The sequence below is a fragment of the Peromyscus eremicus genome, chromosome 13, assembly GCF_949786415.1.
Source record: "Peromyscus eremicus chromosome 13, PerEre_H2_v1, whole genome shotgun sequence".
In the NCBI taxonomy this organism is placed as follows: Eukaryota; Metazoa; Chordata; class Mammalia; order Rodentia; family Cricetidae; genus Peromyscus; species Peromyscus eremicus.
This window is the reverse complement of record NC_081429.1, coordinates 37,646,490-37,658,951: the sequence shown is the minus strand read 5'-3', so window position 1 is coordinate 37,658,951 and position 12,462 is coordinate 37,646,490. Positions and strand designations below refer to the sequence as shown.

General features: G+C 53.3%; 1 protein-coding gene across 6 annotated transcripts in view; it reads right to left on the bottom strand.

Moving 5' to 3' along the window:
• Tns1 (tensin 1) overlaps positions 1 to 12,462 on the bottom strand; it is a 174,184-nt gene that overhangs the window by 20,922 nt on the left and 140,800 nt on the right. For 5 of the 6 annotated variants that reach the window (XM_059278370.1, XM_059278366.1, XM_059278367.1 and 2 more), the window contains 2 exons: positions 8,108 to 8,200; positions 7,119 to 7,142 (listed from right to left, as the gene is read on the bottom strand). In XM_059278370.1, coding sequence (XP_059134353.1) covers positions 7,119 to 7,142; positions 8,108 to 8,200 — 117 coding nt within the window. The remainder of the gene's footprint in view (positions 1 to 7,118; positions 7,143 to 8,107; positions 8,201 to 12,462) is intronic. The other variant, XM_059278369.1, reaches the window with a different exon arrangement.

Here is a 12,462-nt window from a genome sequence, read left to right as displayed (position 1 = left end):
AGGGCCAAGATCTGAGCATAGATCCCTAGCTCCCATGACCAGAAAATTCACCAAAGCCAACCTGGGAAATGATGCCCGTCCAGGACAGCCAAGCCCTGTAGCCCTTGAGGGCCAGGACCATGATAGCCTGAGGAGGAGGAGAGCCCCTCCCCAGATTCATCGGGACAAGTGGATAAAGGAACTAAATTGCTTCCTCAACTGCAGGAAGACCTGGCTCAGAAGGAGGGAGTTACCTGGGATGTCCAGAGACCATAGGAGGCCCCCCAAATCCACACCAGCGCCTGGTCTATAGGAGCAGCCGCTCAGACACGCCGGGCTGGGCTCAGCTTGTGGAGAGGGCTAGCAAAGCCTCCCTCAAGCTGCTCAGCGTCAATTCACAGGATTCCCAGGCCAGCCTGACAGAAGGTTTGGACTCTGCCCTCCTCAGGCCCCAGCACCGTGGAGGTGGAGATGCCATGAGGTCCTATGACGCAGGACTGGTCAGATTCTCTGTAAATAACTTAGGTGGGATGGTCGGGTGGACTCTGTCGCAATCGCTCAACCCAGCCGTCACGGTGACGGCGGCTGCGAACAGGAGCTAAACGAACAGGCCCAGCTGTTTGCAACAGAATTTTCTTTAGGAAAATAGACAGTAGGTGGATCTGTCAGCAGTCAGTGTGTGCTGACTCCGATCTAACCTGTCCCCTCAGCCCAGAGAAGGGGAGCAATGTGCCCAGGACGCAAAGGCAGCCAATGGCTGTGGACAGCACATGTCTCCAATCTCAGGTTCTGGCTGGCCTCAGGGGACCCACATTCTCATGGGGACACTAACAAATGAGCTGGAGGAATGCCAGGTCCACCTGGTCACCTGTAGTGGCAAAATCAGCCAAGAGTCGTGTGAGGTTAGTAAGATTTGGAGAGTTTAAGTGCCCAGCCAGTATGGTGGTGTCATGGGTACCCAGGCAGACTGTCTTCCAGCCAACCGTTACTCACGGGTCATAAGACCATCCACAGTTGGGAAGTCAGTGGCCTGTCCCTCACCACCCCTGCCACTCCCTCTGACCATTCCTCAGGCCCTTCTAGGTGCTCAGCACGGCTCTACATGTTTCCCCGTGACACACAGCAACCCTCTCTCACCCAGAGAGCCCTGCTACCCACAGGCTTCACCTGCCTGACAAAGGATCCTGGCACTAGCCACAGCACCTGGCCCAGAGGACTGTGTGTGTCTGTCTCACAAACTCAGAGCCACGTGACCCTCCCTCCCAGCCCCATCCAGATGTCACCTTGTGTAAGAAGTCAGAACCAACACATGCACTCCGCTGTCTTCACTCCCACTTACCCCCAAGGCCCCTTACCCTATGACTCCAGATGGCTTTGGCCTTTGGCTGGAGTGACTGGGTCTTTACTGGCAGGGGAGGGAGAAAGGGAATGAGGGAGGAAGGGAGGGAGGGAGGGAGGGAGGGAGGGAAGGAGAAGATGGAGTTATAGCCCATCCTCTATTTATCCCTAGCTGTACTCGAACCTTCTGAGTGGGCAGGGACAGCTCTCACCCCCCGCTAGGGGGTCCACAGAGCTTCACATCCTCACTTGTTTGCCCAGGTTTTCCAGCAATCGCTTCAGCTGCCAACTGGAATGAGACCTCAACAGACACATTAGGTAAGCTCTATGCTAAATTCTCCTTTTAAAAAGTCCATATTCTGCCAGCAGAAAGCTAAGAGGAAAGCCCACAGCCCAGCCAGAACAGAGCCACACCCAATCTACCTAGGGGGTGACTCTCCGTCCCAGCCGAGCGCCCGCTCCACTTCCCTGTTAACTGGAATGAAAACAACTCACCTGCCCAGGATGGAGGCATGTGAGAAAGACACGGCCTTTTAGTTCTTGGCAATTCTGGTTGGGTCCACATTGGCCTTTGACCTCAACCTCCCTCTACCCTTGCACACTCCCTTCCTGGGGTGGGGGTGGGGGTGGGGTCACAACTCCTCCTCCTCTTCTGGTCTCCTAGGGAGCAGCCGACCCACAGGCCACCAAGCCGGGGAGGGCAGGAGGAGCGGAGCCAAGGAGGGTGCCGCATGGAGAACATTCCAGGAGCCCAAACCATTCCAAGTGGCTGCTGGCCGCCGAGAGCCACGGAACACAGAGAGACTCCTCAGCCGGGGACTACCAGCTCTTCACCCACATTCTCAAGTACACTGCCTCACTGGAAAGAAAACACTCTGGCTGAAGGGAAGAGGCCAGCATGGCCCACCCTAGTAAGATGAAGAAGACATGGGGTGGGGAGAAGGCTTCTGTGGTGTAGCCACCTGCCTAACATGTGCAAAGCCCTGGGTTCAATCCAGCCCACAATACATACATGCATGCATGCATATACATACATACATACATACATACATTACTAAAGACGTGGGTGGTAGAGGAAAAAAAAAGTAAGGAAACTCCTTGAGCACCAGATCTAGAGCTAGCACTAGGACTGGGTGACATGTAGCCCCCTCCAAGCCCCCAAGCACCCTCCATATCTCCGCTCAGCTCTGCGTCATGGTAAGATCTCTGCTCTCCCCAGGTACCTCACCCATCCTTAGTCCCTAACACAGGGCCTGGTGGATGGCAGGTGCTGGACAACTCTGTACCAGGTCACCTGCTTTGATGCCCCCGAAACACCATCACCAAGAATCCCAGAGGCATCCGAGTCCCCAGAGTCCAATCTGTCCTCATGGAAGCCCTGAGACAAACAGAAGCTGGCATGGAAAGCCGTCCTAAAGTCCACCGTGGCAAGCTCTCCCTCCCCCCACAACCGCCACCCAGAAAAGGACTTTCTCTGTTCAGACGTTCAGGTGTCCCTTGTACTGTGTGTGCACATCAGAAGGGACAGTCCCCACATGCTGAAATGACACAGATTCTCAACTCTGCTCCTGATCCCTATGAACCTCTTAAGTCATCTAACAACCCCCCTCACCCCGCTTATTGATAAAATGGAATCCATACCAGCTTCCACTCAGCTCTTAGGATTAGTAAAAAAAATAATGCGACAGTGGCCCCCCCCGTGGCCTGGCTCTTGCCTGTTTTAACTTACTCCAGACCACACGCACAGACACACGTGCACCGGCTCTGTGCGCATGTCTTACTGGTTTTTAAGTTTCTAGGGGGGAAATAAACAAGCTGGGAACTGGGGAGACTGGCTTAGGGGGTGATGTGCTTGCTGCTCAAGGGTGAGGGCCTGAGTTTGGATCCCCACATAAAATCTGGGAGTAGTGGCACGTGTCTGTAACCCCAGCACTGAGGGAGAAGGGGGATATGGACAGGAGGATCCCTGAAGCTTAACCAGCCAGCTTAACCAAAATGATGAGCTCCATGTTCAGCAAGAGACCTTGTCCCCCCAAATAAGGTGGAGAGCAATAAAGGAAACCACCCCATATTAACCTCTGACCTTCACACACACACACACACACACACACACACACACACACACACACACACATACACACACACATACACACACATACACACACACACACATACACACACACACACACACACACACACACACACACACACACACACAAGCTACAACATCCAACCCAGAGCCCATGTACGTCATCTCCCTCTCCTCGTCTCTATTTTCTACCCAGGTTCCACTGGTTAATGTCACCTCACATGCATGTCCACCCCACATGTTCCTTCTTTAGCCTAAGGTCTCACAAAGCTGTGTGCCCTCCCTCCCACCCGCTCCACGCATAATTCTTACTCCTATTCATGAAAATGTTCATGAGCTGAAGATACATATCTCATAAGCCTATATTCTCCCCAGAGAGGGCATGCTGCCTGCTGCATAACAGGCCCACAGCATCATGACTGACTCGAAGCATCAATGAAGAAAAGAATGCACAAATATATTTAGCCCAGTGGCTCGAACAGCGCAAACATCCCTCAAATTCCTCCTTCCCTGGCTGAAGAATTCTGCCGCTGATCATTTGCCCTCACAAGCCTCTTTTTTTCTGAATTTCCCATCAAAGTATCCGTAAGAACACCCAAGCAAGGCTTCCAAGGGTCAACAAAGAATGTGGCCTGGGCTGACCCAGGAGGTGGCGCCTGAGTTAAGAAATGCTGAACCGGCACCCCAGCCTGAATGCCCTCACCACCCACTCCCAAGCTGGAAGCCCGGGCCACCAAGCCAGGAAACAGGGAGGGGCTTAGACAGGGCCCTTTGACTAGGAAACAGGAGGCCCAGAAATGCAGTCTGGCCAGGCAGCCTCTTGGCTGTGATCCTGGGTGGGCCCCTCACCCCCACCATAACCCAGACCGTAGTTACACATCCCTGAGAGTACAGGAGTGGCTGGGTGGATCTCAAGAAACCTTCCCTTCAGAATTCCTCGGCCCTGATACCGGGACAGATGAAGCACAGGAGACTCAAGGCCTTGTAAGCTGAGGGTCATTTGTGAAGCACATTTAGGAGGCCTGACTTCAGCTCTGTCAATATCCATTCTTCTGAACGGTAGAACAGAACACAGCTCCCAGAGCCTGGATGCCTACCCAGTGACTTTCTCCCAGAGTGTGACAGCCCACTCCCAGTTAGCCACCCACACTCAGGATCTGAGCCCTCTGCGCTGACAGAGGCTGTGGGAAGCAATCTGGAGAAAGCTTGTCCCCTGCATGAGGTTGGCAGGGAGCAGTCTTGACCCCCAACTTCCGGGATCTGCAGCCTCCACACAGGCTGGTTAGAAACCAGCCAAAGGGGCTGGAGAGATAGCTCAGCACTGTAGCATACTTGTTGCCCTTGCGGAGGACCTGGGTTCAATTCCCACCACACACATGGTGGCTCCCAACCAACAGTAACCCCAGATCCAGGGGATCCCACACCCTCTTCTGAACTCCACGAGCACCAGGCACACACGTGCACACACACCGGGAAAAATATTCATACACATAAAATAAATAAACCTAAAAATTAAAATAATTAACCAAAACCACAAAGAAATCAGTGCAGCTTCTGGGAGGCCATCACCACCACACCTGGAATGAAAAGTCAGCAGGGCCATACCCATGCTGGGGCAGAAACCAAGGCATTGGGCGCAGAGGAAAGTGAGCCTAAGAAACCAAACTAAGCCCCTATAAAAACAGCCACACAGAACCACGGGCCCAAGTGGGTACATCTAATGGAGCACCGCTGGAGGGGACCTTGGGACTCACCTGCCTAACATCTCCTGTGGAGATGAGGACACCCACGCCCGGAGACACATGGGAGTTACTCAGGCCAGCATCCCTTACTCCATGACCACCATGAGTCTTGGTTGAACTGCTGCCCTCCTGAGCTAACCTTCTTCTGCCAGATCACAGCCCCTCTTCTTGTCCGGACACGATGCCAGGCTTCCTCCAAACCCAGGGCTAGGCTGGCCTCAAAGCTGAGATCAACTGTGAACTCCTTGAAAGTATTTCTCAAGGGGCCAGTGAGATGGATCGGTGGGTAAAGGTGCTTGCCACCAAGCCTGACAACCTGAGTTCCTAAGTTCGATCCCTCCCTCGGGCATGGTAGAAGGAGAAAACTGATTCCCCTGACCCCCACACATATACCACGGCATGCGTGTGCATGCACACCCCCACACAAATTAATGTAACAAATCTTTATAAATAAAATTATCTTTTGGAAGGGAAAGCAAGTACTTCTCAGAATTCTGCACGGGTGTCCTGAGGCACTTTTGTGGGAGTGAGCCCGTAGCCAGCCTACAATTGCCACCGTGCCTTTATGCTGAGAGGAAACAAAAGCCATGGCTCTATGGCTGTGGCTCTAAGTAGTGACAGTGTCCCATTAGGGTTGAGCCTGAAAAGCCCCTCAGAGGCTCGTGTTTGGACACTCAGTCCTCAGCTGACGGCACTACTTTAGGAGGCTGTGGAACCAGTAGGATGTGGGGAAGGAAGCCATGGAAGGGTGGCCTTTGAAGGGACTGCCCACCCGATTCCCATCTCTTTCTCTGCTTCCTAGTCTACAGTGATGTGGACGGCCTGCCTCACACACTCTCACTGCCATGAATAAGCTGCCCTACCACGCCATTCCTGTCAGAAGAGACGCAAACCTCCTCAGCCATGCACCCAAATACACCGTTCCTCCAAGTGCTGTCTGTCGGGTCCCCTTGTCAGGTGGCTGTCATGGAGATACAAAAAGTAGCCGGCTCGTACAGAAAGCCAACACTGGTTCTATCGAAGGCATCGTCACCGGGTGAGTGCCACCAGCACCCACCGCAAGAGGAAGCCAGCTACACACCTTCAACGCACAGGGCAGCCTCTCGAAGGGCCTGCACAGGCTTAAACACCTGAGTGGCCAAGCAAGAGAAGTCCTGCTCTCTCTGGCCCTCCCTGTCTGCCTCTGTGTCCACTGCCCACCAGCCAGGGGGTGCATGCGCCCCTGGGAGAGGAAGTAGCACAAGGGGTATCTTTGTCAACAAGGTGGCACCATGCGGGCGCCTGGATACTAGCTGTGCCTGAACTGGTGCCCAGTGGCAACAAGTTTCCCCAAGCAGCATTCAGGCCGTGCCCAGAGTGGCATCTCACTGTCAGAGGGTGGGGACGGGAAGGCTGTGTGCCTAGTCACTTGAGAGCAGGTGAGAAAAGAGAGCCGTCCCCAGCCAGCCTTGTCAAGCTCCATGTGGAAAGCCATCCCCAGACCCAGAGAGCGGGAGCCACGCAGAGCCAAGTGCACTTACCTTCTGGAGGCTTAGTCACCTGCTCCCCCTCATCTTCCTCTGAGGGAGGAGAAGAGAGACAGGAGGAGGAGATGATAGGGAGGACAGATGATAGAGATGAGAGGAAGATCCCAGAGGAGAAAAAGAGAGAGAGAGAGAGAGGTTATCAGGATTACATCTAGAGAAAGAATCTACTGAAGAAAGGGAAGTGGAGGCTGAGCGCCTACTCTGCACAGGACCCTGGAGTCCAGGGCCATTGTGGAGCCCATAGGAGCCAGGTCCCTCCCAGCCTCTGCAGCCAGGGCTTGTGTGGATCAAGCATCGGGTAGTAGCATGCTGGCCAGTGAGAGAAGGCCTCCGGCCCTTCATCTCCGTGATGGCTGGGTGTATCTGCCCATGCTCGTACATCCTAAGTGGAGGCTGTGTCTTGGTGTCTGCACTGTTCACAAATGCATGTTGCTACCCTCTTACCTGGCTGGATCAGTCTTCTGGTGACTAAGGAAAAAAGGAGAAGTTGACCCCCAAGAGCTCCAACTCAGCTTTAAAACTAGAGTCACTTTCTAGCTCGGCAGACTCCAAATTGCTATTCCAAGTCCCAGGACCCCTGTGTCCACCCCCCTCCCCCCCCCACCCCCTACCCTCCCCCGCGCCCACAGAAAGAAACTAGGGAGTGGGCAGGAAATAGGAAGATGAATCTGGTAACCATCCACATCAGACAGTGACCTTCTCCCAAACATGGTCATCCACCCCATAGCCAGTACAGGTGACCTTGGCGTGGTGACAGCCCAGAAAGTCCCCCGAGCCCAGCTCTTATTCTTAGAGAAATGGACAAAGGCTGCTGACACTGGGCATGTGAACACAGGGATGAGCAGAGTCTGCTTTCAGGTAGCAGGCACCTTTATAAGCAGAGAAGACCCAGGGCTGACGGGGAGAGGGCAGAGAGCATGGCTGCTGGGAGTGACCCACTTCTCAGGCAAAGCTTTGTCGGGGGAAAAATATTGCCCAAGTACCTAAGCTCTGATGTCACCAGATGTTCAGCATAGAGCCACTGGGCTGTGTTAGGGGTAAGGGGCTGTCACCAAACAGCAGGCATGTTTCCCTACTACACACCTGTGTGTACACACACACACACACACACACACACACACACACACACACACACGCAGGGACACAGCCAGGGAGTTAGGCTTCTAGCAGGGCTGACCAACTCCAACAAAACTGGAAGCCGGTCTCAAAACCCTAAGGCCCAGAAAGTCGTGGCAGGCAGAAAGGACACCCCAGTGCCTGCAGAGTGGCACCCCCAGGCATGACTTCAGTGTGGTAGACAGTCGTGGCCTCGTTTCCAGGAAAGGCCCCCCAAAACCTCTGCTCTGTGAGTACTCTAGTTAGAACACCTGCTCAGGCGACCAGTTTCTCCTGGCCTCCCTAGCCATTTCCCTCCCTTGCTTCCTATCACTCACCACCTGTGGGGTGCAGCAGGATGTCCGCTGGGTTGTGGGGCTTCAGACCCAGAGCAGAGAGGGGTGTCTTGGCCAGACCTGGAGGAGAGCGCACTGTGTGGGAAGAAGATGGAGAGACACAGGAAGTGAGGACATGTCATGGTTAAGGGTGCGTACTAGTGAGGTCTGGGCACCCCAGAAACAGCCCTGAAGCCCCCTCCTTCCCCCGGCTGAGCTGGCTCCTCTGCCCTTCCCTGCCTCTGTGTTGCTTCACATTTCAGCTTGAAAGAGAGACAGGGACTGACACCCCTGTCCTGACCCTGCCCAGCCCCTGAGAGACATCTATGGCTCCTCCTACCCTTTACCTTCTGAAGGCTTATTAAATACAGCATGCGTCTTCAGCTGCCTTTGCCTTTCTATAGAATATCATCTCCCCACTTTCTCCTCCCCCAGCATCTACTACTTCTCTCTCTCTCTCTCTCTCTCTCTCTCTCTCTCTCTCTCTCTCTCACACACACACACACACACACACACACACACACACACACACACACACACAGACCGAGACCTTGCAAGCCAAGCACACAAATGTAGGACAAGCAAAAATAGTCTCAAGAAGACACATCTTGAAAAGCGGGGCTGAGCATCACAGGCAGGGACCTCACCATCCCTAACACTCAGCAGCCCCAGGCCACATGGTCCCTTGAAAATCGCAAGAGAGAGAGGCCTTGTCAGAGTGAGGTTTGGTACCGGAGTCTTGGTACTCTGGGAGGAAAAACTAGCACTCTTCTCCCAAGAGCACAGCTTCCCGGGTGAAACGAGGCTCCTCGCGAGTGGCCCATCTGGGTTACAAGTGTCACATATCACACAAGGTCAGAAAGGGCTAACCAGCTTTTTTCCCCATCGGCCAAGGACTTTGAGCCCAGCAAAAGGGGTGGTACCGTGCCCAGTCACAAGATCTCTCAGTGGCAGTTACCGTGGTTCCTAGCACATCTCTGAGGAGAAGTAAAGAAATAAGGACTGGGACTCCTGTCAGGGATCCTGACAGCCAGGAGAAAACACAGACCCTAAGGACATGCCCTATCTCCATGGCTCTCAACAGATGAGCTGTGGCCTTCATATGCCCAGCATCCAACATGGCTCCACAGTTGTTATTCTAAGTAACAAACAGCAACAACAAAGTACCATCCTTCAGTGTGAACAGCAGGCAGAGCTAGGTAAGCTGTGTACACACACACACACACACACACACACACACACACACACACACGCCCCAGGGGACATCACAGGTACAGACAGATGCGACCTGCTTCTGGATCCTGCCTTTTTCTCTGTCCCTAGGCATCCCAACGGACAAATGTGTGCAACATACATTAAGGCGTGCAAGGCCTTTCCTGTTCTCTCCACATCACCTCCCTGCCCCACACTGTTATGGGGCCTTGTGCTCACAAGCAATTCTCTGTCACTTAGTCATCCAAATGCCAGTTTGAGTGACATCACCACGAAAGAATGAGCTGCTTTCTGCAAGCAGGGTTTGTGGGAGAAGTCCCCATCCTCAGCTACCATCCACTGCCCAGCAGGTGCAGCTGAGGGGCAGGGGACCAAGGAGAAAGGGACAGGAGGAGATCAGAAATAGTAGAGGCTTTGCTTGGCCATCCGTCGTCCGTCGTCCGTCCGTCGTCCCCGTCCCCACCCCCCACCCCCTCACCCCCCCACCCCGGTCTTCGGCTTCCAAGCAATGTGGCCCTTATACAGAGGCAAGGAGTGGGTGGCTCTGAAGACAGGCGCCCTCTCCTTCCTGAGAGAAGCATTCCTTACATTTCTCCGCCTTCCAACCTCTCTCCCTGGCCTTAGGCATTTATGAAACTTCTGACTTATAGCTGTCCCCAGGGCACACATGACTGGCCACCGGTGAGGAGAGAAAACAGCAGAACCCAATTCTGGCACAATTAACGTGGCTTCCATTCCCAGCAGGGGAGGCCCAGCCCTCAGGGCTGTTGGACGCAGCGGTGAGTCGAAGGAGTTATAAAGGTAAAAGGTTAAGGCCTAGAGATGTCACAAGAAGCCACAACGCCAGCTCTTGAGCCGAGATCCTTCTGCCTCTGCCTCCCGAGTGCTGGGGATTAAAGGCGTGCACCACCACCATCACCACCACCCGGCTCATTTTTAAAATACCATTATCACTAACTCAATATTTTAGATTGGAGTTATATAAAAACATCTCTAACGTTAATTTCACTGGTATCCTTGGAAAATAAATTCTGTGTGCACACAGATGGCATAGTCACGTGTGTGCACATGCCTGTAGCAGGCACATGTGGAGGCCAGAGGTTGACATCTAGTTCTTCCTTTATCTCTTCCCATCCTATTTTTTGAGGCTGGGTCTGTGGATTCAGTGAGGCTAGCCAGCTAGCTCCTGGGGATCCTCCTGTCTCTGTACCCTAGAGTTGAGATTATAGGTGCTCCTAGCTTTTTTTTGGGGGGGGTCCTAAGGAGCAAACCTCAGGCTTTCACGGTTGTATAGCAAGCACTCTGCCCACTAAGCCACCTCCCCAGCACTCTTATAACGGTTTTTATTATTACATAATATCTCAATAAAATATTGATACTGAAATACTAACTTCCCCATTGAATTGAAATGACATTTTTTCGGATTTAGTAAAAAAATCATTACACTTGATTTCACTAGTGTCCTGACACGGGGAATTTTAAATCGTGTGTGTGTGTGTGTGTGTGTGTGTGTGTGTGTGTGTGTGTGTATGCACGCACAGGCAAGCTGTGTCCACTGGGCATCAGGAGCCATGTCTCCCAGGACTACTGTAGTCACAGCTTCAACCTCCCGTATGCCTGGGATAGCAGCCCACACATGCAGGCCACATTCTGTCCCTGTAAAGGACAGCCATACCCCAGGAGATGGACATCTAAGCTCAGTCACCTCTTTCTACTGGCTTTCCTTTTCTTGGGGACTAATGGCAGCTCAGGCCAGGTCCAGTCTGCCTAAGCACTGCACATCGTCCATCTCTACTTCCTCTGACACCCAGGCCTCTCACGGGGACCCTGGGTCCCTCATCACCTGGTATGACCCTATCACTTTCCGTACAATTCCTCTCAAGGCACTTCCCCTACAGAAAGGAACGCTGACCACCCTGGGGCTCATGTAGTTCTTCTGTCTGTCTGTCTGTCCTTCAGGTACCAGCCTCTCCAGTGAGTACACTGGGATGTAAACTAAAAACCCTTCCTAGAGGCTGAGGATGGTACAAGAGAGGGTATACCCACCCCAGTTCTTTCCTAGTAGAAGTGACACACGGTGCCTGAGATGAAGATGCCCAGATACAGATAGGCAAGGCATCAGGATCAAGAGGAAGGAAAAGTCACGACTGTCACATTGGGAGAGGATTTCTTACTAGTGTGGCATGGGGATAAAACGACTCAAGAGAGCCTGGAGAGCCAGGACCTGCAGTCCAACAGTCTGGATGCTAAGTCCGAGCCTGGCTCATCCTTAGGTTGAGAGCAGACAGCAGAGAACACAGAGCAGTAGAGACAGGTGAGCCGCGGAGTGAGAAGCAATCGATTCCAGCCCTTCCCACCTCCGCTGACTCTCTCCCTTCCCACCCCGTACCTGGGACAACCACACAGACTCCCGAGGAAATGTCGAAGAGAACAGAAGGGGGGGGGAGAGGTTTAGCAGGTGCTCTTACCCCCACTGGGTGGCGGGCTGCTTGGGGAGGTCCCCTCCATCTCCTCAAAGGCCTCCTTGTAGCTATGTAGATGGGCTGCAGGAGAACAGAAGGGTGGAGAGAAGGAAGCCCTGAGGACAGGCTCCTCTTCAGGTGATCCTGGGCATGAGGACGGGAAGCTTGGCAGCCCACACAGTCCCTCTCCAGCTTGACTCTCTCCACTTCACCCAGGGAAGCCCAAATGCTGGCCACTCACTGCCTCAGCCACTTGTTATTGGTGGCTGAGTACAGGGAGCGGCTGTTTGCAAGGCTACTCTAAAGCTCGGGCAGAACTATTTCAGAACAGAGTCACAGAGAGATCTGCTAGGCTGGAGTCTCTGCAGGGGCATTCGGAAAGGAAGGGTTTTAACAAACTCCCTGGCAGTTCTTCTGCACATGCAAGTTCAAGTCCCACTGCCTCTGACTACTGAAATGTCTCCACAACGGAATCATTTGGGTACAAAAATTAAACCTCCTAAGAAGAGCCTTATTTCTCAAAAGCTCAAAAAGATGCTTGCCAGTCTATCTGACCCACTTTGGGACTGTAAATCTGGGGATCATGTACGCCATCTCCAGGATGCTTATCACCGCCCTAAAGAACTTCCTTTGGGGATCCAGAAGGAAACCTCATTCTCAGTGTTAAAGCAAGCAGCTGGGGTA